The following is a 24,263-nucleotide window of genomic DNA, read 5'->3' on the forward strand; positions in this document are numbered from 1 at the left end:
CTTCGCTGTTCGTGATCCTCGTGTTCGTCTCCTCCTATTTGCAAGGAGAGTCTTACCGCTGTCAATCATCCTCGTGAATACATTTTTTCAGTACTGCATTGTATTTTATAGGTAATGTCGACACAAAGCTTATTTGTGCTTTAACAAATAAAAATCTCAAAAGTTTGGCATGCCCTTGTATTCCGTTGTATTTGAAACATGACTTAAGCGTTACTTTGACTGGACCATTCTGTCACAAGCAGCAGCAGCTTAAAGGTGACCCGTCAACGCAGTTTGAAGACTTTTGAGACCGCTTACAGGGTTCCTCCAGGATTTCCCTCTATTTCGCTACGTCCTCCCATTAATTCTGAGCAGCCATGCCCCTGCTGAAAAGAAGAACCTCCCCAGCATGATGCTACCACCACCATGTTTCATGCTTGCATTTGGGCCAAAAGTTTGGATTCGCTGTGAACTGCAAATGAGACTTTGTATGGTTTACTTTAAACACCAGCTTTTGTTCTTGCCTATTTTCTGTTGATGCCAGAAATGTGGACTGCATAACTAATAATTATGTTGTTGAGTTGCTTTGTACGGTAATCTGATTTAAACATCACTTAATTTTTCCCTGTCCTGTCTGCTATATTCCTCAGTCTTCATGATGCTGTTTATTCACTAATATTCTCAACAACAACAAAAAAAATCTGAGGAACTCAAAAGACCCTCAAAGGGCCTCAAAACAGATTTATACTGATATTAAATTGCGCTTTCACTCAGGTGATTTCTGAAGGCAGTCTTCATTTAGTGTAATTGGAGTAAAAGTCACACAAAAACAAACACAACTTTTTTCAGATTTTTCTTTTTTCAATTGGAAAAAAAAATTGACAACCACTCAAGCATTCATTTTGCTTCCACAACCCACTGATGCTCTATTTTGTGTTACAACACACAAATCCGACTTGTATCTTTTCAACGCTATATGAAATATACACTTCGTCGAGAAATTTTATATGTGTAACCGTTGAATTGTAGAGAGAGACCAATCCACACAATGAGTTTTAAAGTATTACGTTGTGTATAGACATTACCTTTAAAGAAAAAGAAATAAAGTACTGAATGTAAAATTCCTCACATTTTTATTCCTTGAATATATGAGCATTAAAGTGCAGCAGCACAAATGGCATTCATTACAGACAGCACTAAACCAAACAAAGAAAAAGCTGAATTACATACTTTTAGCAAAAAGGGAAAAAAAAATAGTATCTGTTGCCCCACTGGATGGATGTTAGTACTCTTGCTACCCCACTAGGGGGAGTTCATGACCAGAGAAAGCTGTGAACTAAAACTGTACAAAGCAAAATTTAAGTGTGCCTTTATGACATCTAAAATGATTAATTAACATAGAATGCTTAAGGCACAGCACTGAAATACTATCCTACAACCAAAATAGATGCCATCATACAAGACAAGAATAAACATTCAACAATCAGACAAAATGAAGAGTCTGCTTTTAGAAGAAGAAGCCTCTGTTCATTATTTTCTCTTGTCCACTTTCAGTTCATAGCTGTGGATAAATGGAGTCATTTATGTTTGATATTTAAAGAGTTAGTGACATTTTTCTAATAATGGCAAAACCCGATCCAAAAAATCCACGTAGCTGGTTTCCTCTGGCTACGACAGAAGGTAATGTGGATGTGTCTGGAGAAAATGTAGCCTCTGGACCCGCCAGTGACTCAGATTTCGCTTCTGTCTCACTTTCTCACTTGGAAAACTTCTGGATCTCTGCAGGAAGCAAAACAAAACCAGGGTTAGGGATAAAAAGGGGGGATTCAAGATGATTCACTTGGGAGAGTGTTGGCATACCTTTGTCAAGATCAATGACCTTTGGCTGCGCCTTCATCAGGGTGTTTTCTTTTAGCAGGTTGTTCTTGTATTCTAAACAAAGGAAATTATTAGGTTTATGCCCTGTGAGAGGACTGTTTCTAATACACTCCATAGTTCCACCTTCACAGTTGTAGTTTCTAACGACAAACTATGAAGGTTGTGCATAAAAAATAAGTCCCCCACTTCTCCACTCAATGCTCCGAAAGATGCCAAAGAACAAGACGCAATAAGCTTACCAAATCCTTTCTCCTCTTGAGTACACTTGTTCACCTCACCAATGTCTATCTCATACTCATCTGAGCTGCTGGGACTTCTGCTGGACCTGTCACCGTGAAGAAACATCAGACTGAGTCAAAGACAGAGATAGCAAATGTAACATTTTATTCCTGGGATTTTACTTTAACACAGTCATCCATAATTGCAAAATGGAAAGAAGCATGCCTTGTTTTTTTTCTTTTTTACAAATACAAATCTGAAAAGTGTAGGCATTTATATTTACACCACTTAACTCTGAAACTTGTAAATACAATGTAGTGAAACGAGAGCAGAGGCCACCTGTGTATGCTTTACACAAACTGAGTGAGTTTATACACTCAGTATAAACAGCTGTTTTGGGGAAGCCTCAGACATTCCACTGTAAACCATCGAACCTGAGAGATATGGTGGTGGTCTCAGCAGGGACAGCAGACAGGAGCTGGTCAGATTTGATGAAAACATGGATGAAGCCTGAGCTCACAATGGAGAATAGATATCCCAAAATACTAACTAGTTCAAACATATTTAAATCTTGACCTCAGATCATGGCTGTCCTCAAAACACAAGAAGTTATTTTTAAATCTACCATTAACAAATGGTTAAAATAGTACAGTTTTCTCTGTGTTCGATGAGTACTTCTTAAAATGAAATAATTCTTTTCACACTGATTCAATGTATGATACAAAAAAAACCTGATCTGACATATAATACTTAAGCAAACAATTTTTATCTTGAAGTTCTATTTATGTGGCCCTCCAGAGTCTTGAAGACCATATTAATGGTTATGGTAGGCTGGATTAGACACAGGACGGAGTTTGATGCAGGTGTCTTAGGGGTCTGAATACAAATGCATGCCACACTTTTCAGATTTTTCTTCTCCCATTTCACAGTAATGTCTTATTAAGCACTTACCTAACAGATACTTTAGGAGAAAAATCTAAAATAATAGTAATAAAGAAAAAACATTTTATAAGAACATGAAGTTTTAAGTAAATGAAAAAGAATCAATTTGACAGACGTTAGGTCAGACCTTTGGCTTTGCGTCGTTTTGTGACGAGGACGACAATGAGCGTAATGAATGCCAGAAGCAGGAATGAGGTGAGGACGTAGCTGAGCGGCAGGAGAAAATGGTGTTTTTGGTCGGGCACGATGACATTGATGACTCGCGGTGCGTCAACTTTACTGGTGTCTGAGTGTTACACGGAGTGAAAATGTCAGCTGGTTTTACTTACATTTAACAAGCTAGCAACAATCTTTGCAGATGAATCTCGTATAAAGACTCAGATTTTTTCTCCAATCTAAGACTGAACACAAAAAGGGTGTGAAGAGTGTTTATTCAGCCAACACAACGTCAGGTTCTGCTGGGTGTTGGGAAGCAGAAGCTAAAGAAAGGGCCTGGTTTCACTTAGCTTTTCAAAAAAAAAAAAAGTGCAAATCAAAAAGCAGCTGTGGACCTCAGACTCAACATACTTGAGTCAAAATCATATCCAGACTGGTGTAATTCTGTGATTTACTTTTCCTGGCAGTAAAACCTAAAAGAAGCAAAGAAAAAAAAGACAAGAGGGGTGAATAAACGAGAGAGGAGGGGTGAAACGAGTGGGAGGAGAGGGTGAGAAACTTCTTCAGAGAGACGACCTCGCCCCAACATCCCCAAACCCAGATTGTCTGTACTGTACTGTCCTTAAAACTAATACAAGTCGTCTGACCTTTCTATTGAGTTTCACAATGTTTTTACAAACACAAGGACACGAGCAGGGTAGTCGTCTCTTAAACGTACAAGGAGGAAGTGCAGATGGGAGGATCAGACGGATAACCTGATCTGATCTTCCAAGTTTAAACTGTAAAACTCAGCACATTGGCTCATCAAAGGAATGGAAAGATAAAAGTGGGAAAAAAAGACGAGGAAAACTTTTTGCAGAATGCAAAGGGTGAGCCAAAGTATACACGGCAGCAGAGAAACTACAGCAAAGCAGATTAAATCCCATAACTTTGTGACAGACCGTTGAAGAAGACAAACTCACTACTGGAGATAAATCATTGGGATAATATATGATTAATTCCCGAGAAGCAATCCTGATGTTTAATCACAGCTCGGAAAGAGAGGTGGATTATTTTTGCGGATGTAGCTGGACATCAGTCAGAAGATTCCATTGAAATGAGATCAGCCATCTTGGCATGCTCTTATAAACACACAGGAGCTGGCTTATACACGCACACGTAGGCAGCTGCGAGCAAAATGTCCCTCGGTAAGATTTTTTTCCTCTTTGATACGTCTGCCACTGGAAGCTTTGACCTCCTGGAAAAATAGTCAGTTCTTTGACACCGAAACATTCTCGTTGTCAAAGTATTGCAATGAAGGAAGCTGTTGAGATAAAAGTCCGTGCAGAAAGTTGTGAAGACAAGTGTGTGAAGCATCCACTGTGAAAAAGAAGCATTGTGAGTTATGAGGCAATGTTAGGATGTGGAAAAACACGAGTGAATATAGCTTCAGGAGTTTAATGTTAGGCCAAAAAAAGAGAAAGAAATATTTCTCTCTAGAAACACAAAACCGCAGAAAAAAAGCTGAGTTCTTCCTCTGCTGCTTTGTTGTTTGGAAAGTCCGAGAGGAGATAGAGAATCGAGAGTGAAGAAAAGAGCAGATGTATGCACACATAATGCTTCCGTTGGGTTAAATACTAAAACATCTGCTCTGTTCGGGGGGCTGACCTATAAAAATCTAGAGACAGAAGATAGATTTGTTACCTTTGTCTCGGGGAAGTGTTATGACCGGTTGTGTGCTCCGAAACAGAGGGGCCTCGACCGTGACTCGAAACTGTCTCCGTTCGTGTAGGCCACAGTAATGATGGTGAAGGTGACAGGAATATGTCCCCTGGTCTGTAAACTGTCACAACACACACGGGGTAAAATAAACTGCAAACAACGACGGCACAGAGATCAACTGAGCTCAGATATCTGAGGTAGACACCGTGTCTAGTTGGAGGGATAAGCTGAAAACTTTTCATTTTGATAAAACTCAAAGCTGAAGTTGCTGAGGCTTCTCTAGGTCTTGTCCTATAGCATGATGCTATGGGTTAGGCCAATTATCATCACCTCCATTACCATTTTCTTCCACTGATCTTCATCTATGAAATTTTGCAGTAACTCCTGCCATTACCTTTGGCTTCCCCTTGAGTTGTTTTTTTGTACATGTATGGCCCAGTGCTTATGTATCTGACTGTCTTTTCCTGAGGCGACTACCTACTTTTGCTATCATTACAGTTGAGTTCCCCACACCTGACCCAGTGACTTTGTTTAGCACAAAGTGTTTCAAGTGTCCTTTTCCCAGAGAGAGCCATTGAACGACCTGTTGTTACCATTAACTATGTGTATTGTTGACTTATGCTCAGTGATCCTGTGTTTAGCTGTGTGATTGCCTTGGACAAAGGCATTAATGAAGCTATTTCTCCCATTAACTATGTATTATCTTTGTTTTTCCATTTATAGAAAGTATCCCTTGCTCAACACCTTTATTTTTTAACTTTGTCTCTTTTCAGGACAGTCATTGATGGAGCTATTGTTGCTACTAACTATATTTATACAATTTTCAATATTTACATTATTAAAAATTGGCATTAAATGATCATCTGAATTGAAGTGGAGTTTATATAATTGGATGTGAATCTGACAAAATGATCACATTATGCTGAAATGACTTTTGGTATGATTTGGACAAATCTGAATTTCATTTGGGGTGAACTGATTGTAATTTAATACGAATTGAGCAGGTTCGTCTTCTAAGGTTCGCTGAGATGACATTTGTCGCAAATCGCTTAGATTTTAATGAATTGAACAGAACTAAATTATGTTACCACATTACTTACACTTTGTTTATTCTTGATGGAGAGGTGCAAATTAACCAGTTAAAGTTGATTCTATGATTCATCACTTTACTTCATCACCAGGAGATCTTAAGATTTCCTAGATTGCAACCAGGTACCTTACTCTACTTGCTGTTGTAGCAACTCCTGATCCATGACTTTATTCACCTGAGAGCTCAACATGTTGTGGTTGCAAGCTCCCAGCTTCTCTATAAATTTTGACTCAACAAGAGCTACATTGCTGATGAGATTTCCACATGTTTCGAAACCAGACTCATGTATGCTCACTTTTGCAAAACGCTTCCAACCAAACGCATGGCTGCACACAGGCTCAATATTTTAGCTTGTGATTGTTCTAATCGGGTGTGTACGCCCACCCAAAGCAAGAACATACATACGATTTGTTTCTCACCTTGACACATGCATGCTTACCTGCAGGTCTGTTATTGTTAGAGAGAAGTCACCCTCTGAGAAGGCCTTATTGCTGATGTTCATCTTCCTCTGCAGGAACAGAGGCCCGTAGCTGCGCTGCTCTCCAGAGGCGTACAGGTCCACCAGCCGATCGGCACTGTCATGCTGGACTCCCGGGGCCTGACGGTCCCAGTGGACAACCTGGACACATTACACAATCTGCTGTCAATGGAATGCAGTAGCACAACAACAACAACAAAAGCAGATCTATGTGAGCCTTATTTATCCACTCGCCTGCTGGTCCTCCTCCTCGTCGCTCCAGTCCGTCCAGACGCTGCGCCTGTTCATGCAGGGCAACACGGCGGTGCTCCCCTGCAGCACCACGTACACCGCTTTCTGTCCGTCCCAGAAGCGCTGCTGCTTGCGTTCTTCGGGGTGAAAAGACAAGACATCAAAGAGGACTCTTGCGCCGTAGCACTGCTGTGAACCGTGAGTCAGTCTGACAGAGATCCATACTTGATTTGGTCACATTGAGCTGAACTCTGACTGTTTCATGCAGGTGGCAGTAGATATGGTGGAGGTTGCAGGAGTACAGGCCTCTGTCGTTCATCTTCACATCTGCTAACAAGGTTACTGTGAGTTACTGTGAGATGACCATCACACCGAGAAGCAGGAAATGATTTGCTGCCTTTTAAAATCATTTTTAAATGTTTGAGAACATCAGACAAATTTTATTACAACAATAAACATAACACTAGAAAATTCCTGAAGAAATTTAACCGTGGCCTGCCAAAGTGTGCCCGTCGGTTTGGACCCAGTGTTCGGATGGTAAAAATTAGCATCAATGCTAAGATTAGCTACTGCGCAAGACAGTGACCTGACCTGAGAGAAAAAGATGATACAGGCTAAAATTATTGCACCGCCTATGGCGGTGCACTAACCAGAGGGAAGTATTAAGGCTTTTATTTTGAAATTTTAAGTAAGCTTCATTTTAAATGTCCAAACTAATCCCATGAGTAACAGTGATTGGGTTAAATCGTTTCTATAATGCCCAAAAGAGCAATTACCTGATGTAAAAATTGTCAATGCTTTTATTTTGAATTTTTTAGTAAGCTTCATTTTAAATGGCCACACTAATCCCATGTGTACCAATGGTTGGGTAAAATCAGCTATAAAATGCCCAAAACACAAGTAGTTCTAAAGGCAGACTCAGTCCTCCTCTGTAGTAACTGACAGTTCTGCCATGTTGTAGTTCTAACCTGTATGTTCTGCCATAGTTAGAACTACAGTGATGCGTTTTTGTAGTCCTAATCAGCTGCTCTGCCCTGTCCTGTTCTTTGTTCTGTTGCTATGGTAATGAAGCTTGTCTGTCAGACACTCAGGGCTGACAGAATTCCATTTCTTTGAGTCAGCCAGTTTGACTGAAAAAAGCAGTCCTAACAACTCCTTCCCGTTCGCGAACCGTGATACGTACTTGAAAACCGTTTGAAGCATCTGAGAGGGCTATTTGTCGTCTCCGATAGTACCACGATTCATATTCTCTACCTCACTCACAGTAATAACAGCGATGAGAGAAAGATGGTGTGCGCTGAGCTCAGAAATTGGAAGTCAATCTGTGACTATCCTCAGAGGGATATTGAGGCTTTTATCTTGAAATTTTCAGTAAGCTTCATATAGAATTGTTGTTTGGGTTAAATGAGTTATTTACTGGCAAAACAGCCAGTAGTTCTAAATGGCAGCTCTTAATTGCTTTTAATTGAGTGTTAGAACTAGAGATATGGCGTTTTTGTAGTCCTATCTATTAGCATTAGGTTAAAGGCTAATGCTAATAGATAGGCACTATCTGCGCAAGCCAGTGCCTTAACCTGAAATAACAAGATAATGCAGGCAAATATTAGGCCCCAATAAAGAGACGTTCTATTGGGTGTGGAACAATAGGTGCCTGCCATGCAATGCATGGAGGCAGTGACTGACTTGCTTTGCAAGTCAGTGTTTTCAAGAAGGTTAGGGATGCAAATTTTCTAACCTTGAAAAGTTGAAGATTTTAGAAATTTGGAATGAAGATGATGTCATGGAAAAGAGAACTTCCAACTACAAACACTTGTTTGGATTCTTGTTGGAAAGAAAGAAAATGGTTAAAATACCAGTGGAAACCATTTTTAAAAAAAATAGTACTTAACAGTTGATTTCTTTTTACATAAAATCATGGTAAGTCTGGCTATTTTTAGACCAGGGGTCACCAACCTTATTGAGACCGGGAGCTACTTCACAGGTTCAGAGCAACACGAAGGGCTACTTGTTTGATACAGACATAAATTTTCTTTACAACAAAAATTCATTTAAGTAAATATGATTACATGCTGCCTGATCATATTAATGTTAGGGACTATGCACAATAGTTATCAGTAAGGACAGCTATGGTTAATTGCTATATTGTGGTCAGACGTTCTTAGTTCAGAGTTTTAAGTTGGTGAGGTGGGGAACGCCGAAGCCTAAATCTTATAAGTCAGTTTTCTTTTTCTGTGAGCTAAAAATGATGACTGGAGTTTCAAATGATGAACCTGAGGTTCATCATTTGAACCTCAGGTTCTGCTTGAGCTTTTTACAGTGCACGGTTCTGGCGGGTTGTCGGTTTATTAGCTTTTTTGTGATTTTGCGAACTGAACAGCTGACGGGTCACCTGCGGGCTGACACAAGCAGATGTCGAAAAAAAATGTCTGACAGATTGGAAGGTACAAAACTATCACTGCACCTGACCTGCAGGAGCACAACCACCTCTCCAACGCGCAAAAATCGGCACAAAACTAAACCACTAAAGCAGCGCACCCTTTTTTTTTTGTTTTTTACACAAACGATGCTAAATAATAAAGACATTGAAGCGAAGCAGTGAGATCCACGGAAAGAGGAGGATTGGCGGGATCTTAGAACTACGGGAGGTTCAAACTCCACTCATCATTTTTAGCTCACAGAAAAAGCAAACTGACCAATAAGATTTAGGCTTTGGGTGCCATTTGACCCCCACAGACTCACACTGATGTGCGCTACATACACTGCTCAAAAAAATAAAGGGAACACTTAAACAACACAATATAACTCCAAGTAAATCAAACTTCTGTGAAATCAAACTGTCCACTTAGGAAGCAACACTGATTGACAATCAATTTCACCTGCTGTTGTGCAAATGGAATAGACAACAGGTGGAAATTATTGGCAATTAGCAAGACACACTCAATAAAGGAGTGGTTCTGCAGTTGGGACCACAGACCACTTCTCAGTACCTATGCTGTCTGGCTGATGTTTTGGTCAGTTTTGAATGTTGGTGGTGCTTTCACACTCGTGGTAGCATGAGACGGACTCCACAACCCACACAAGTGGCTCAGGTAGTGCAGCTCATCCAGGATGGCACATCAATGCGAGCTGTGGCAAGAAGGTTTGCTGTGTCTGTCAGGTAGTGTCCAGAGGCTGGAGGCGCTACCAGGAGACAGGCCAGTACACCAGGAGACGTGGAGGAGGCCGTAGGAGGGCAACAACCCAGCAGCAGGACCGCTACCTCCGCCTTTGTGCAAGAAGGAATAGGAGGAGCACTGCCAGAGCCCTGCAAAATGACCTCCAGCAGGCCACAAATGTGCATGTGTCTGCACAAACGGTTAGAAACCGACTCCATGAGGATGGTATGAGGGCCCGACGTCCACAGATGGGGGTTGTGCTCACAGCCCAACACCGTGCAGGACACTTGGCATTTGCCAGAGAACACCAGGATTGGCAAATTCGCCACTGGCGCCTTGTGCTCTTCACAGATGAAAGCAGGTTCACACTGTGCACATGTGACAGACGTGACAGAGTCTGGAGACGCCGTGGAGAGCGGTCTGCTGCCTGCAACATCCTTCAGCATGACCAGTTTGGCAGTGGGTCAGTAATGGTGTGGGGTGGCATTTCTTTGGAGGGCCGCACAGCCCTCCATGTGCTCGCCAGAGGTAGCCTGACTGCCATTAGGTACCGAGATGAGATCCTCAGACCCCTTGTGAGACCATATGCTGGTGCGGTTGGCCCTGGGTTCCTCCTAATGCAGGACAATGCTAGACCTCATGTGGCTGGAGTGTGTCAGCAGTTCCTGCAAGATGAAGGCATTGAAGCTATGGACTGGCCAGCCCGTTCCCCAGACCTGAATCCGATTGAGCACATCTGGGACATCATGTCTCGCTCCATCCACCAACGTCACGTTGCACCACAGACTGTCCAAGAGTTGGTGGATGCTTTAGTCCAGGTCTGGGAGGAGATCCCTCAGGAGACCATCCGCCACCTCATCAGGAGCATGCCCAGGCGTTGTAGGGAGGTCATACAGGCACGTGGAGGCCACACACAATACTGAGCCTCATTTTGACTTGTTTTAAGGACATTACATTAAAGTTGGATCAGCGTGTAGTGTTATTTCACTTTAATTTTGTGTGTGGCTCCAAATCCAGGCCTCCATTGGTTAATAAATTTGATTTCCATTGATGATTTTTGTGTGATTTTGTTGTCAGCACATTCAACTTTGTACAGAACAAAGTATTCAATGAGAATATTTCTTTCATTCAGATCTAAGATGTGTTATTTGAGTGTTCCCTTTATTTTTTTGAGCAGTGTACAAGATGTTTTGGCACAAAAGAACTTTTTCTTCTCCATAATTTTGTTAATAGTAAACAGGGTTGGATAATAGAAATACAATAACTTTTCTTTTTTTAATTTAAAGGAAAATCTCTCAGTGCGTCCAGCTGTACAGCTGCTGCTGCAACAATCCAAACTCTCAGTCACTTGTGGGCAATTTAGAATCACACAGAAAAGCTCCAAAAGGGAATCAAACTCAAAACTCTGAACTAAGAACTTCTGATCACATAATAGCAATTAACCATAGCTGCCATGGTAAATTATTACTGATAACTACTGTCAGTAGTCCCTAACATTAACATGATCAGGCAGCATGTAATCATATATATATATATATATATATATATGATTACAACACAATGTTTATAGTTTTCAAATGTTTTATGATTACCAGTCTCTAAAAGGTTGGTGACCCCTGATCCCCTGATCTAAGGAATCTGGGTGAATGGGAAAGACAACGATATGCTTTAAACTTCTACTTTAATAATTCTGTCTTTTCCACTTTTCCTTCTCTAATGTCTCCTCCCACTTAGTTAATTAAGAAAACAGAGAAATAAATATATGGTAAACTGCTCTAATATTCCCTAAGTAAACATGCTCTGATCTGCATCCAGAAGAGCTTAGAAAGTTCTCAATTAACTATTGTTCTATTGTCTTTTCTGCAAAGAAAATATCATAAAGCATAACTTATTTTAAATACTTCATGTGAATAGCTGCACATTTAATATGCATGTCTTAAAAGTCTTAACTGTGACATTTGTAAAGCATTTCTTGAGGAAGCAATGATAGTTCCCCTCTCTGCTGTCGCCATCCCCAAACATCCTGGTACCAGCAACCCCCCAAGCTCCCCTCTCTGCTGTCGCCATCCCCAAACATCCTGGTACCAGCAACCCCCCAAGCTCCCCTCTCTGCTGTCGCTAACCCCAAACATCCTGGTACCAGCAACCCCCCAAGCTCCCCTCTCTGCTGTCGCTAACCCCAAACATCCTGGTACCAGCAACCCCCCAAGCTCCCCTCTCTGCTGTCGCTAACCCCAAACATCCTGGTACCAGCAACCCCCCAAGCTCCCCTCTCTGCTGTCGCTAACCCCAAACATCCTGGTACCAGCAACCCCCCAAGCTCCCCTCTCTGCTGTCGCTAACCCCAAACATCCTGGTACCAGCAACCCCCCAAGCTCCCCTCTCTGCTGTCGCTAACCCCAAACATCCTGGTACCAGCTACCCCCCAAGCTCCCCTCTCTGCTGTCGCTAACCCCAAACATCCTGGTACCAGCAACCCCCCAAGCTCCCCTCTCTGCTGGCGCTATCCCCAAACATCCTGGTACCAGCAACCCCCCAAGCTCCCCTCTCTGCTGGCGCTATCCCCAAACATCCTGATACCAGCAACCCCCCAAGCTCCCCTCTCTGCTGGCGCTATCCCCAAACATCCTGGTACCAGCAACCCCCCAAGCTCCCCTCTCTGCTGTCGCTATCCCCAAACATCCTGGTACCAGCAACCCCCCAAGCTCCCCTCTCTGCTGGCGCTATCCCCAAACATCCTGGTACCAGCAACCCCCCAAGCTCCCCTCTCTGCTGGCGCTATCCCCAAACATCCTGATACCAGCTACCCCCCAAGTTCTCCTCTCTGCTGTTGCTAACCCCATACTTACTTCCAGTGACCTGAAATTTTTGTCAGTAATTAAAAAATCCAGGGTGGCACCCAGTACCTCAGCGTTCCTGAATTATACATGTCAACAAAAACACGCCCAACTCTCTGGAATATATTTGGTTTTGGTGTTTCTTCCTCCTGGGGTTGATCAATTTGTGGCTCAATCTTGTTTTTTTCCACCCTGGATTTCATTCTGTCCATCTTGATTTTACAAGACACGATCTCCATATTCAATTCCTCGTTCTCCCTAGTAAGCCACAGCAGTTTTTCAGACTTTTCTTTTAAAGACTTTTCCGCATCAATTTTTGCCGCGGCCCGCTTCCGTTCTAGTTTTGATTTCAATTGTTGCATGTTGCAGTAATCATTTTGCATTCTTTCAATTGTTTTCCTCGCTTCCTCCAATTCCAAATTAATTTTAACAATTTGTTTTTTATAATACTGATTCGAATTTATGAGTTTGCTATTCTCTACATGCCAATTTGTTGGGTCATCAGTCCTGTTCAGTCTCTCCAGTTTCCTCTTCAGAAGCTGTTCTGTTTTCTGAAGCTGTTCTTTCTCCCTGTTCAGCTTCACCTGGTTCTTCTGGAGACTCTCTAATTTTCGTAATATGAAATCTTTCTCCGCCATTGTTTCTCTCTCGTTCGAACCTTAAACTGCAAATGAATTTCTCTGTGGAATCTGGGAATACAAAGACAGTCACCAGTGATGTCACAAACAGGATGTGTGACATCACAGTTCGACATCATAGCCACAAGAAGTCTGTTGGGTGTGGGGGGGGAAGGGAGGATGTTTTTTAAAAAAAAAACTTTATTAACACTGTATGACGACAGAGAGAAACATTTGTTCTGCCTCAAGAAAAAACAAATACAGACGTCGTCGCTACAAATCGGCATCGACGCTAAAGAACGCCGCGACGTAATCAGTGGCACGCGGAGAACCGCAAGAACGTTAAGCGAGGTGGACGTGCACCATTCGGTACGATTTAAAATGTTGTCAAGGCTTTTATTTTGGAAGTTTTGTTAAACTTCATTTCAAAGGGACAAACTAATCCCATGCGTAATAGTCCTTGGGTTAAAATAGTTATATAATGCTCAAAACACAAGTAGCTGATGTAAAAATATTCAAGGCTTTTATTTTGAAATTTTCAGTATGCTTCATTTTAAAGTTCCGAACTAATACCACGTGTAAGAGTGCTTTGGATGAAAAAGTCATATGCGGCCAAAAAGAGCAATTACGTCATGTAAAATATTCAAGGCTTTTATTTTGAAATTTTCAGCATGCTTAATTTTAAAGTTCCAAACTAATCCCATGTGTAACAGTGCTTTGGATGGAAAAGTAAAATAATGTGTTTGAGCCTACACGTTTTACTGAAAAAAAGCATTGGAAACAAATCCTTCGTGTTCGGGAACCGTAATACATATTCGAAAAGCGTTTCGAGCGTATAAGAGGGCAATGTGTCTTCTGCTATAGTCCCGAGATTCATATCTGTACCTCAGTCAGAGCATTTACAGCGATGAGAGAAAGAAATGTTGTGCCCAGATCTGAAATTCTATTCAAATACATGGGAGAGAGCCTCAGACAGCCTCAGAAAATCCTGTCGCATGACTTTGCTCTGAAGCACCGTGACAGAAAACCGTACGGTCTAGATAAATTTCGAAAACATTTTACCGGAGCAGACAGGCGTATCAATGTCAGGACCGATTTTGATACTAATCGTGCGATATTTGTGGGCGTGATGGCGATTTCAAAAATGATTTGGGCTGAAAAAGTTGTCTTCATCTCTCACTCTAAGCAGCCAGAGACGCACTCTAACTTTAGGAAAAATGAGAAACTTTGGGTCGCTTAGAGGCAAATTGTGGACAAACCGTAACTGGTATCGACGAGCCGTCTTCACTTTCGAAGAGATCACAGACGTATCTACAAAATGAAATTTGAATGGCATTTCTAGGTGAAATTGTGACGACACAGAAAATCCTCAAAAATAGGGTATTTCTAGGATTTTTCCCATTGACTTATAATGGGGTTTTTTTCGTAGTTTTTTGCGAATTATGTCGCCACGTTAAGCCCAAATCCCACCAAAAGTAATAGCTGGAATGGCGTGAATTTTCTGCACGTTTTGATACCTCATTTGTAGGTGTGCACCCAGCGGTACGAGCCGCATTAACGGTTACGGAAGAAAAATAAAGAAGAAGAAAGAAACACTTTCTCCGACAATAGTAATAGGTTCCTGCCATTGCTTTGCATGGCAGGCCCCAATGAGTTAATGACCTACTTAGGCATGTAAGGGTTCCTAAACTCAATGGAGTAACAGAGTTGTGTCGGCACATAACAGACAACAGCTCAAAGAAGCAATTTAAACTGGTTTATTTTAAAAACTTTTTTTGGTGACCTATCATAAGCACAGTTTTGTTCCCATTTGTTGAGTTTAACCTCAGAAATAGGACCGAATGTAGAACAGTTTGACAGACATAAAATGCAATTTTAGGAGTAATATGACTTCCAGATTTAGCTGATAACTTGTCAAACAATATATGAGGAGCTGAAGAACAATGATGAGGTCCTCTCTTCAGTTTTTTTGATTTTCATCCTGATTCTAAAAAAACTGACTTTGAACATTACTGCATGTAAGAAAAAAAACAGTAAAGGAGTAGGAAAAAATGGAACGTAGAGTCAAACCATTGACCTTTGATGACCAGTGAGAAGTTCCCATCCTTGAAGGCTGTTGGGTTGAGGCTGACCCTTCCCAGATTGTGGGTGTGGTAGAGCCTCTGGTCTCCAGCCGAGAACATGTCCACCACTCTCTCCATGGCGTAGTCTGGGGCGTCCCGATACATATCCCAGTGGACCACCCTCTGTCTGTCCCTCACCCTGTCCCTGGTCCACACCATGCGACCGCTCATGCACTGCAGTACCAGGTTGGACCCGGCGGGGCCGCTGACATTGTAGCCGGCCACCACCACACTTCTGCTGCTATCAGACTGACAGGACACTGGAAGAGAGAGCAGAATGTCTTCAGCGCTTCCCCAGAGGAGGAAATGCAGAGATGTAAATCACGGCTGCACACACATAAAAAGCTGCATACCTGCTGTGAAGAAGCACGCCACAGAGACTGAAACAAAAAAAACAAAAAAACCCGGAGAGAAATAAAAGTGTTAATCTCTTAAGCAGACATGAGCAAACAGAAATAGGATGTTTTGTTAGTTTCAGAATACAAACTAAAGTCAAAGTGGACGTTTGAATGAGCTTTACTGAACGTCTGTCATCCTAACATGTTTTTACATGTGTGTCAGCAACTGCTTGAATTGACAAACCAAATTTATGTCATTATTGAATTGTGATCAATGGCCACACAAAATTGTTCTGAGGACCAAAAATAGCCCTCGGGCTACACTTTTGACGCCCCTGTTTTTATTACCTAACAGAGAACTGTTTGATCCAGATGATGACGGCATGACTGCAAAGCTATCAAGACATGACCTTTAACCTACGTTGACAGGCTGAGCAAAGAGATCTTTAGTAGAAGAAGCAGCCAAAAGCTCCATGGTAACACTGGAGATGAATCAAAGATTGACAGCTCAGGTGGGAAAATCTGATGATAGGACAATTACTAGCTATGTATTTCACAAATCTATGTATTATGGAGAGGTGGAGGGGGCTGGCTACAAGCAAATATGTCCTAGTGAATATGTCGACCAAAGTACTTGCTGAGGTAAGAGCTTGAATGTTTGGAATACAAGTAAAACTGCAAATCAAACACCCGCCAAACTTAAAAGGTGGTGATGGCAGTAACATGCTTTAGGGATTCTTTTCTTCAGCTGGAATGGGGAACTTGCTTTTTGTTGATGGGAAGATGGATGGAACTAAAATATAGGTAAGACTGTCCTGGAGATAATCCAGAACAATGAATATTCGTCTGTTAGAATGGTTCAGTCAAAGTACAGACCAAGATTCAGCTGAGAATCTGTGGCAATACTTTAAGATTGAGTTTGAGCTGTCTTGTAAAGACAAAAGAGCTGCTGAAAACAACTACAGTAGCTGCAAAACAAACTGCCACATGTTACGTATTTTGATTTAAATGCAGATCCATTCATGAATATTTGTACTTTCTATTAAAACTGAGCATCAGAGTAAATTATTAACGTATTTTTTTCATGATGTACTTATGAGTTTTAAGGCACTTTTTTGACATGTGAAACAAATTTATGACATATGTTTCAGATGTCATAAAGATAATTACATGTCTCAACAACAGCTAGACCGTGGAGACAAGTTTCCTGGATAAATCCTGCAAGGGATTTCGTTTATTAATCGAGCAAAAGATGGCTGCTTCTGCATAAGCTCTCGCAACACAAGTACAATGCCGAACTTCAGCCTACTTACTGTGGATGAAAAGAAGAGCCTGAAGAATAACAGCATCCCTCATGATCATGCTCCTCCTCAGCACAAAATTTAAGCCAGTGAATTACCCGTTTGATGATAGTTTGGGAAATAGGTCCTGTTTTGGTTTGGTCAGCAACAGCATTTGTCTGAGTTACATTACAGAGTGATGAGGAGCAGCGAAACAGAACCAAAGCAGGACAGAACGGAACTGCTCTCAGTCGGTAAATGTAACCTGACACTGTCTCGAAATCCCTCCTTCAATCACTTTATTAAAGTGCAACATCTCGACAGATTCACCCAACCGCAACCTATTATTTACCTTGCTTACATAATGTCTTGTTGCTCTTGAAAGAAATATTGATTCTTTAATGATGCCAAAAATATGCAATGGATGAAAAGTTAGATGGCTAAATAAGAAGAATAGTAAAAAAAAAAAAAAAAAAAAAAGTAAAAATTATTGAAAAAAATACTTTGTATTGTTTTATGGATGCAGCGTTTATTAAAATAACTTCATTTGACCTTTTTGTATATGCACTAAAACACATAGGACCAATAGTAAACTACATTTATATAACCATGTTCGCCACAAAACACGCTATAATTAAAACCGCGATTAAACCATAATTTAGCTCAATAGAGACCCCTGGTGCCTGAGCTTTGCAACGACACTGAGCAGACTGTGACTAATTTGACCTTTGATTCAGCTCCTCATGTTTTTGATGAATTTAAGTGGTGTTGGTGCCGTATCACTATGTGACAGTTTACCCTATTTTTCCATATAAAAATAAAAACATAATTTGCACAGATGCATTTTATTCTGACAAATGTACATGTTCTGAAGTAATTTTTTTTCAAGCTGTACACTTTTCCCTGTTGATATACTTATAGACTATCTTTTTCTTTTTGTTGTTTTTAATCAGTGAGCTTCTAATCGTCTATCCCCTTTTCTGCAGAACACAATCTCTACCATGAGTGGCAAATAATTCTATTCTATTCTATTCTATTCTATTTATTGTCTATTTTTCTGGGATTCTATTCTTCTGGGATTATATTGTGTACAATGCTTTGCGTAACAAATTTCAAATGATTAATTTCTAATTCACCGTTTCAAAATTAGCACCGATACGTGTCAGACTACAGCCGACGCTAAATTTTACATAACCTGAAGACTGACTCAATGTGGAAGCAGTTAAGTCCCTTTTAAATCAGTAAAATGTATAAGTGAGCACCCGGAACTTTAGTTTGTACTTGCTGACGTCCGGTACAGAATTAACGTTGCACCTCGGAGCTTCCACTGAAACAAGCGAACTCATTCAGGCTTTCTGTTTGAAGGTAAACGGGCCTCACAAGTTTAGTTATTGTAATGTGATTCATCGGTTGCCGCAGAAGTACTTATGTGAACACAATTAAACTGAGTTGTTTTTTAATGTTTGGCATATTTGATGAATTATAGGCACTAGTTCCCTTTGGTGCCTGCTCTCGGTAGCTAGCACGCTTGCTCACTGCTAACTTATCAGCCGCTTTCTCGAGCGAATTCAAGCCCAGAAGCTTAACGATGTCGTTTTCACGGATCTCTACTTGCCTTTATGGGTCAAGTGTGCTTAATAAATGCCTAATATGTGTTCGCAGGCTGATCGTTTAAAGATAAAAGATGTTTTTGACCAGATCGGAATATGACAGGTAAGTGCTGCACAAACTGCTTTGTCATTTATTGAGAGCGTCTCAATTGTAAAGTAAAAACAAATAAAATGTTGTGGTGCTAAGTTTTGCTGTTTTATATACACATATGGGTAGGCAGCATGATGAAACAAAAACATCTAAAAGGGATTTATTTTTTTGTTTCATGTTGAGCTTTGCTATTTTGCTAGTTAGCTAACAGCTAACTATCCTGTTATAAGGAGAAAAAAAAGTTACTTTCACTTTCGTTATTGAATTTTTGATTTTCCTTTTAAATTTGATCGTGGATATATAATAATAATAATAATAATTATTATGTTATGGGTTTAGAATTGTTTCGACGAAACACCATTATTAAACACATGGTTTATGAAAACTACTAATTAAGCTTAAATTGTTAACAATTATTAAATGAATCTTTTTTTTCCAGAGGTGTAAACACATTCTCACCAGAAGGAAGATTGTTTCAGGTTGAATATGCCATAGAGGCAATAAAAGTGAGTACATGATGCCTAGTTTTTGACTTGATCAGAATGACTTCATTCTGATCCAGTCCTTAGACTGGACATTAGTTACTTAAAGTCAAGCTCATTGCCGATTTTGTTCTCTCAGCTTGGCTCCACCGCCATCGGTATTCAGACATCAGAGGGAGTGTGTCTGGCTGTGGAGAAGAGGATCACCTCTCCACTCATGGAGCCCAACAGCATTGAGAAGATCGTGGAGATTGACAGTCACATTGGTATAAATACAAATATATAATTTAGTCATTTAACTGCTTGGTTATGTTTGCTTGGATTATGTTGATGTTAAGTTTTAAATCATTTAAAAAAATACATTCAACTTTTCAAGATCCCTGAGAATATTCTACAACAAAATATCAAACTACAGTATGCAGAGGGTGTCTATTTGAAGAGTAGTTAGGCAAGCCGATTGTACAATAACACAAGTGGAGGAGAAGGATATGAAGGTTTTGTTGCTGTGCAGAAAATTATAAAGATGTAGAGGTGTGTAAAAAAATTTAGACTAAAATAGAACATTGAAGTCAATGTCGTGTATTAAAGGAAACTAAAGAAGTCAGAGGATGAGAGTAAATGCTCGGGCAGCTGCCTTTTGTTTCAGTTGAAGTTTGTGTTTGTTGTAAGCCGGAGCAGATAAAAGAGTTAGCAGATAAGCATGTTGACATGACCGCCTAATGGGCATCCGATAATGTGATTGACACACTTTTTCTAAAATTTAAGATGCCATCAAAAATTAGGCCTTGAGCTCCTAGCTTGGGAAGAAGGAGAGACTAGATCATTACTGAACCAAAACAGAACCATGGGGAGAGAGGGATAGAGTGGAAATGGTTTTGTAGAAGATGTGACGAGCCAATGATGTCAACCGATTCTGAAAAGTTTCATGAGAAGTTGTAACCTGGCTTGTAATTCACAAGTTTTTGAACACAGACTCTAAAATAATGATTAATTTGATTTACACACTTGTTTAACCATGTTGATCTTTATTCAGTGGACCTCAAAGTAATTTTTGTCATCTGTTTATTACCCACCTAACTTCTTCTTGTGTTACATGAAGAGTTAATATTGCTGCTTTAAAAAAAACGGCATTCTGCTGGCAAAATAATTTATTTTTTAACTGAAGTTTTAAAATTATATTAATCTGTATCGAGAGGTTATAAACAGATCCTTAGTTGGTGCTGTAAGGATCCAGATGTGATTTATTTATTTTTTGTCTTTTCATTCAACTTAAAGGTGAAGAGATTATGACGTTGTGATTTGTCTTTAAAATGTGTGTGTGGTTAAAATAAGAGAATTTGGTATAAAGCGAATTATTTTTTAAGCCAAAGTAAATTTTTATTGATAACAATAAGTTTTAATGTCTTTACATTGAATTAGAGTGCCATTTTAATTCAGTATCTTATAACTATTATAACTCTTGCTTTTTAATATTCCACCAAGTAATACTGTATAAGTTTGATAAGGTTTTCTGTTGCAATGGTGAAAGCAAGCAAAAATATTCATCCTCCAGTTTCCCTTGTTTCTCTGCTCTCCAGGTTGTGCCATGAGTGGTCTAATAGCTGATGCTAAGACTCTGATTGACAAAGCAAGAGTGGAAACACAGGTATGCGTTTTGAGCTTCGGTGTAAGTTCAGCAGGTGTCTCAGTGTGGGGTTTAGATGCTGTTAGCTTGTTTATGTCAATTGCAGAACCACTGGTTCACCTACAATGAGACGATGACGGTGGAAAGCGTGACTCAGGCTGTGTCCAACCTGGCGCTGCAGTTCGGAGAGGAGGACGCCGACCCTGGGGCCATGGTCAGTCACCTTAACCATCTCCAGATCTTCTTTATCAGGTGCAGATGAGTAAAGCAGTAGAAGTTGTGTTTAACTTGTGTTTTTCCTTTGTGTTTTGTTCAGAGCCGACCCTTTGGTGTTGCATTATTGTTCGGGGGAGTGGATGAAAAAGGACCCCAGCTGTAAGTGCTGATGATTTTACAGCCTTTGATCATTTTAACATGAGACTCTTTATATAACTTTGTTTGCACTACATTGCTCTCTCTCTCGCTCTCTCTCTCTCTTGAAATGCAGGTACCACATGGACCCTTCAGGAACCTTTGTGCAGTGTGACGCCCGGGCTATCGGTTCTGCATCAGAGGGAGCACAAAGCTCTCTGCAAGAGGTTTACCACAAGGTACTGGGAATGTTTTCCTTCCTGCTCTTTAAGTTCTCTTGCATCCTCATATGAGCGTGTTCATCCATCGAAACGCTAAAAATTCCAGTATGTTTTATTAATGCATGTGGTGGTAATGAAACATTTCCATTGAACTTTTCTACATTTTGTCCAGTCTCAACCACAAACTTTCACGGTTTTATTGTGATTTTATGTGACAGGCCAACACAAAGTAGCACATAACTTTGTGGCAGAAATAACATCACAGGTGGCCTTCAAAATGCTTCAAACATCTAAAAACTATGGGTTGCATTTGCTTAAAGGGCTCTTTATTACCCGGTTGCCCCTAAATAAAATCTTGTTTGAGTCCCTGCCATCCGTGGTCATCTAACAAAGTACTGTCCATCTTTGTATAAATGTAAATTAGGGCTGTACAAAGCCAGGAAAATATCTAACATCTAGTACTGGTTAAAAAATTGTGATAATTGTATAAATTATTAATCTTCATTTTGCAGACATTTTGCTCTTAGGCTTCTTCCCACAGACCTGATATGATAACAATATGCAGAGCATGAATACCTACTTGAAACATAGTATCCTATCAAATGTTGTGTTAAAGCAGTCCTTTGCTATAACAGTAACGCCCACACTAATATGGTGGCGACAACTGTGATTTGATATCTTGTCTCAAAGAGCTTCATTTCAGAACCACGGTATCCAGAGGACAGCATACCAACACGTCCTATCAAAACGAGGTCATCCATTTAAACAGATGAAATGTCTAGGATCATATTAATCAAAAGAAGCAGAGAAACGGCCTAAGATAATTATGGAAGAGCGGTAGAAATCCATAATTCAGCTGGTTAAATCTTTAGCCTTTATGGAAGAGCGGCTGGAAGAAAGACATTGTTGACTGAAAGCCAAGAAAGAAAAAAAAAAGTCTCGTTTACAATTTGCTACAAGCCGTGTCCAACACAGCAAAGTTGTGAAAGAAGTTACTCTGGTCAGATGAGATGAAAATCAATCTTTTTGGGCTACACTGTAAAGCAGGGGTCTCAAACTCCAGTCCTCGAGGGCCGCAGACCTACACTTTTGAGATGTGCCACAGGTACAAAACACTGGAATGAAATGGCTTAATTACCTCCTCCTTGTGTAGATCAGTTCTCCTAGCCTTGCTAATGACCTAATTATTCTATTCAGGTGTGGTGCAGTAGAGGCACATCTAAAAGTTGCAGGACTGCGGCCCTCGAGGACTGGAGTTTGAGACCCCTGCTGTAAAGACTGCAGAAAGATTAAGACTACATGTCATCCTGATACACCAGGCCCACTGTGAAGTTTGGTGATGGCAACATCATCTAAAGATGCTCTTGTTTAGCTGATCTGGTCAGTTGATTTTAAGATAGATGGAGCTAATTACAGGACAGTTTGACTACAGAAGACTTCAGAGAGTGATGAACCTTCAGAGAGGGCAGCAGGCCTAATACTTTTTAGAATCTTATTTATAGACAAAAGAAAATGTGGATAATTTTCCATCCACTTCACATTATTCACTACTTTTATCTGTCACACAAAGTTCCAGTAAAATACTTTTTGTGGTTCTGACATGACACACCAGGAACACGTTTAGTAAGCGAATACTCTTTGTTTGTTGTTTGGATACTTAGTCCAGGAGAGGGGTTGATTTTTGTCTCATGATGATTAAATCTTCTGTATTTTGACACAAAATATTTAAATCTTCATTGTTCAGCTGTATGCAAGCTTTAGTTGCTGACCAGTGAAACTTTTTCTTCTTCTGCAGTCCATGACATTAAAAGACGCCATCAAGTCCTCTCTGACCATCCTGAAGCAGGTGATGGAGGAGAAGCTCAACGCCACCAATATTGAGGTTTGTTCCTGAATCAGAGCTCAGTTACATGTTGCTGTGATGTTGGCCTGTGTGAGCCTGCATTTTTTTTCTCTCTTTCTTCCAGCTGGCGACAGTAGAGCCCGGTAAGACCTTCCACATGTACACCAAAGAGGAGCTGGAGGAAGTAATCAAGGACATCTAGAGTAGAGAACTCTTGGTGGGAGTTCTGGGCTGAAAAGAAGGGGACACATTGGTGTCACTACGTATCCACAACTTTCCAACCATCTGCAGCTTTCAGAGTTTCTTTTAGGAGGTTTCTATTTGTAATGTGCTAAATTGCCTCTTGTGTAAACAGTGTGTGATCACCTCTTTCCAGGAGAGTGACCAGCACTTACAGCTGAATGAGGGGAGGGATAAACATGGGGTCGGGAGGGATATCTTTTGTTACGGATCAATACTATAATTAAAAACTGTTGTATTCAGAAAGTGACTTGACTTTTTTTGTTGTTGTTTCAAGCAGCAGGGATTAGATTAACACATTTAATTTGATTAAATAGGAAGCAGTGGTTAATGGGTGACACACTGTTGTAATAAAGTCAGTGCTCAGACATACAATATTTATTATTATCCCCATTAGCAATTGCTGTGACAAAGGCTACTCTTCCTAAGGTCCAAATCATTGATCTATTGCCAAAATTGTTACAGTTCTGTTTGTGCCCAAACTTCATACTAATTCTGCAAGTTGGTAGCTTCAAACTGATCTGTCCAGATAACATTAAAATTAGACATGGGTTTGTTTAGGATCCCCATCAAATGATATTTCCAATGGCTACTTTATCTCTATGTCATGTTTAAGAGTGACAATGTTCACCATGGGGCTGGGGAAAGTCAAATGAAACGTCACAGAGATGCATTCTTCCCCCAGGCTGACCGATTAACAGACCCAAGTGTCCACATCAATACCAACTAATTATTTGACCACGTGTGGTGGAACATTTGATTTATTTCAGACTAGTA

General features: G+C 40.5%; 2 protein-coding genes across 3 annotated transcripts; one reads left to right on the forward strand and one right to left on the reverse strand.

The window, feature by feature from the left end:
• Nucleotides 1-1,095: 1,095 nt before the first annotated feature.
• Nucleotides 1,096-17,279, reverse strand: LOC116710491 (matrix remodeling-associated protein 8-like). Of its 2 annotated transcripts, XM_032549570.1 has the most exons (12): nucleotides 17,058-17,279; nucleotides 15,760-15,786; nucleotides 15,361-15,666; nucleotides 6,900-7,001; nucleotides 6,678-6,811; nucleotides 6,405-6,584; nucleotides 4,858-4,996; nucleotides 3,146-3,304; nucleotides 3,028-3,052; nucleotides 2,097-2,182; nucleotides 1,840-1,911; nucleotides 1,096-1,758 (listed from the first exon to the last, which is right to left on the reverse strand). In XM_032549570.1, the coding sequence occupies exons 1-12, from the start codon at nucleotides 17,104-17,106 to the stop codon at nucleotides 1,736-1,738; spliced, it is 1,302 nt and encodes a 433-aa protein (XP_032405461.1). In that variant the 5' UTR covers nucleotides 17,107-17,279; the 3' UTR covers nucleotides 1,096-1,735. The 2 variants fall into 2 exon arrangements, with proteins under 2 accessions (XP_032405461.1, XP_032405462.1); XM_032549571.1 differs by lacking the exon at nucleotides 15,760-15,786.
• Nucleotides 17,280-18,297: 1,018 nt separating this feature from the next.
• Nucleotides 18,298-23,479, forward strand: psma5 (proteasome 20S subunit alpha 5). Its single transcript, XM_032549594.1, has 10 exons — nucleotides 18,298-18,389; nucleotides 18,687-18,737; nucleotides 19,165-19,231; nucleotides 19,347-19,473; nucleotides 20,785-20,852; nucleotides 20,938-21,045; nucleotides 21,148-21,206; nucleotides 21,319-21,421; nucleotides 23,199-23,285; nucleotides 23,371-23,479. Exons 2-10 carry the CDS (start codon nucleotides 18,709-18,711, stop codon nucleotides 23,446-23,448), a joined length of 726 nt encoding a protein of 241 aa, XP_032405485.1. The 5' UTR covers nucleotides 18,298-18,389; nucleotides 18,687-18,708; the 3' UTR covers nucleotides 23,449-23,479.
• Nucleotides 23,480-24,263: the final 784 nt, after the last annotated feature.

Source organism: Xiphophorus hellerii, chromosome 20 (assembly GCF_003331165.1).
Source record: "Xiphophorus hellerii strain 12219 chromosome 20, Xiphophorus_hellerii-4.1, whole genome shotgun sequence".
Lineage (NCBI taxonomy): Eukaryota > Metazoa > Chordata > Actinopteri > Cyprinodontiformes > Poeciliidae > Xiphophorus > Xiphophorus hellerii.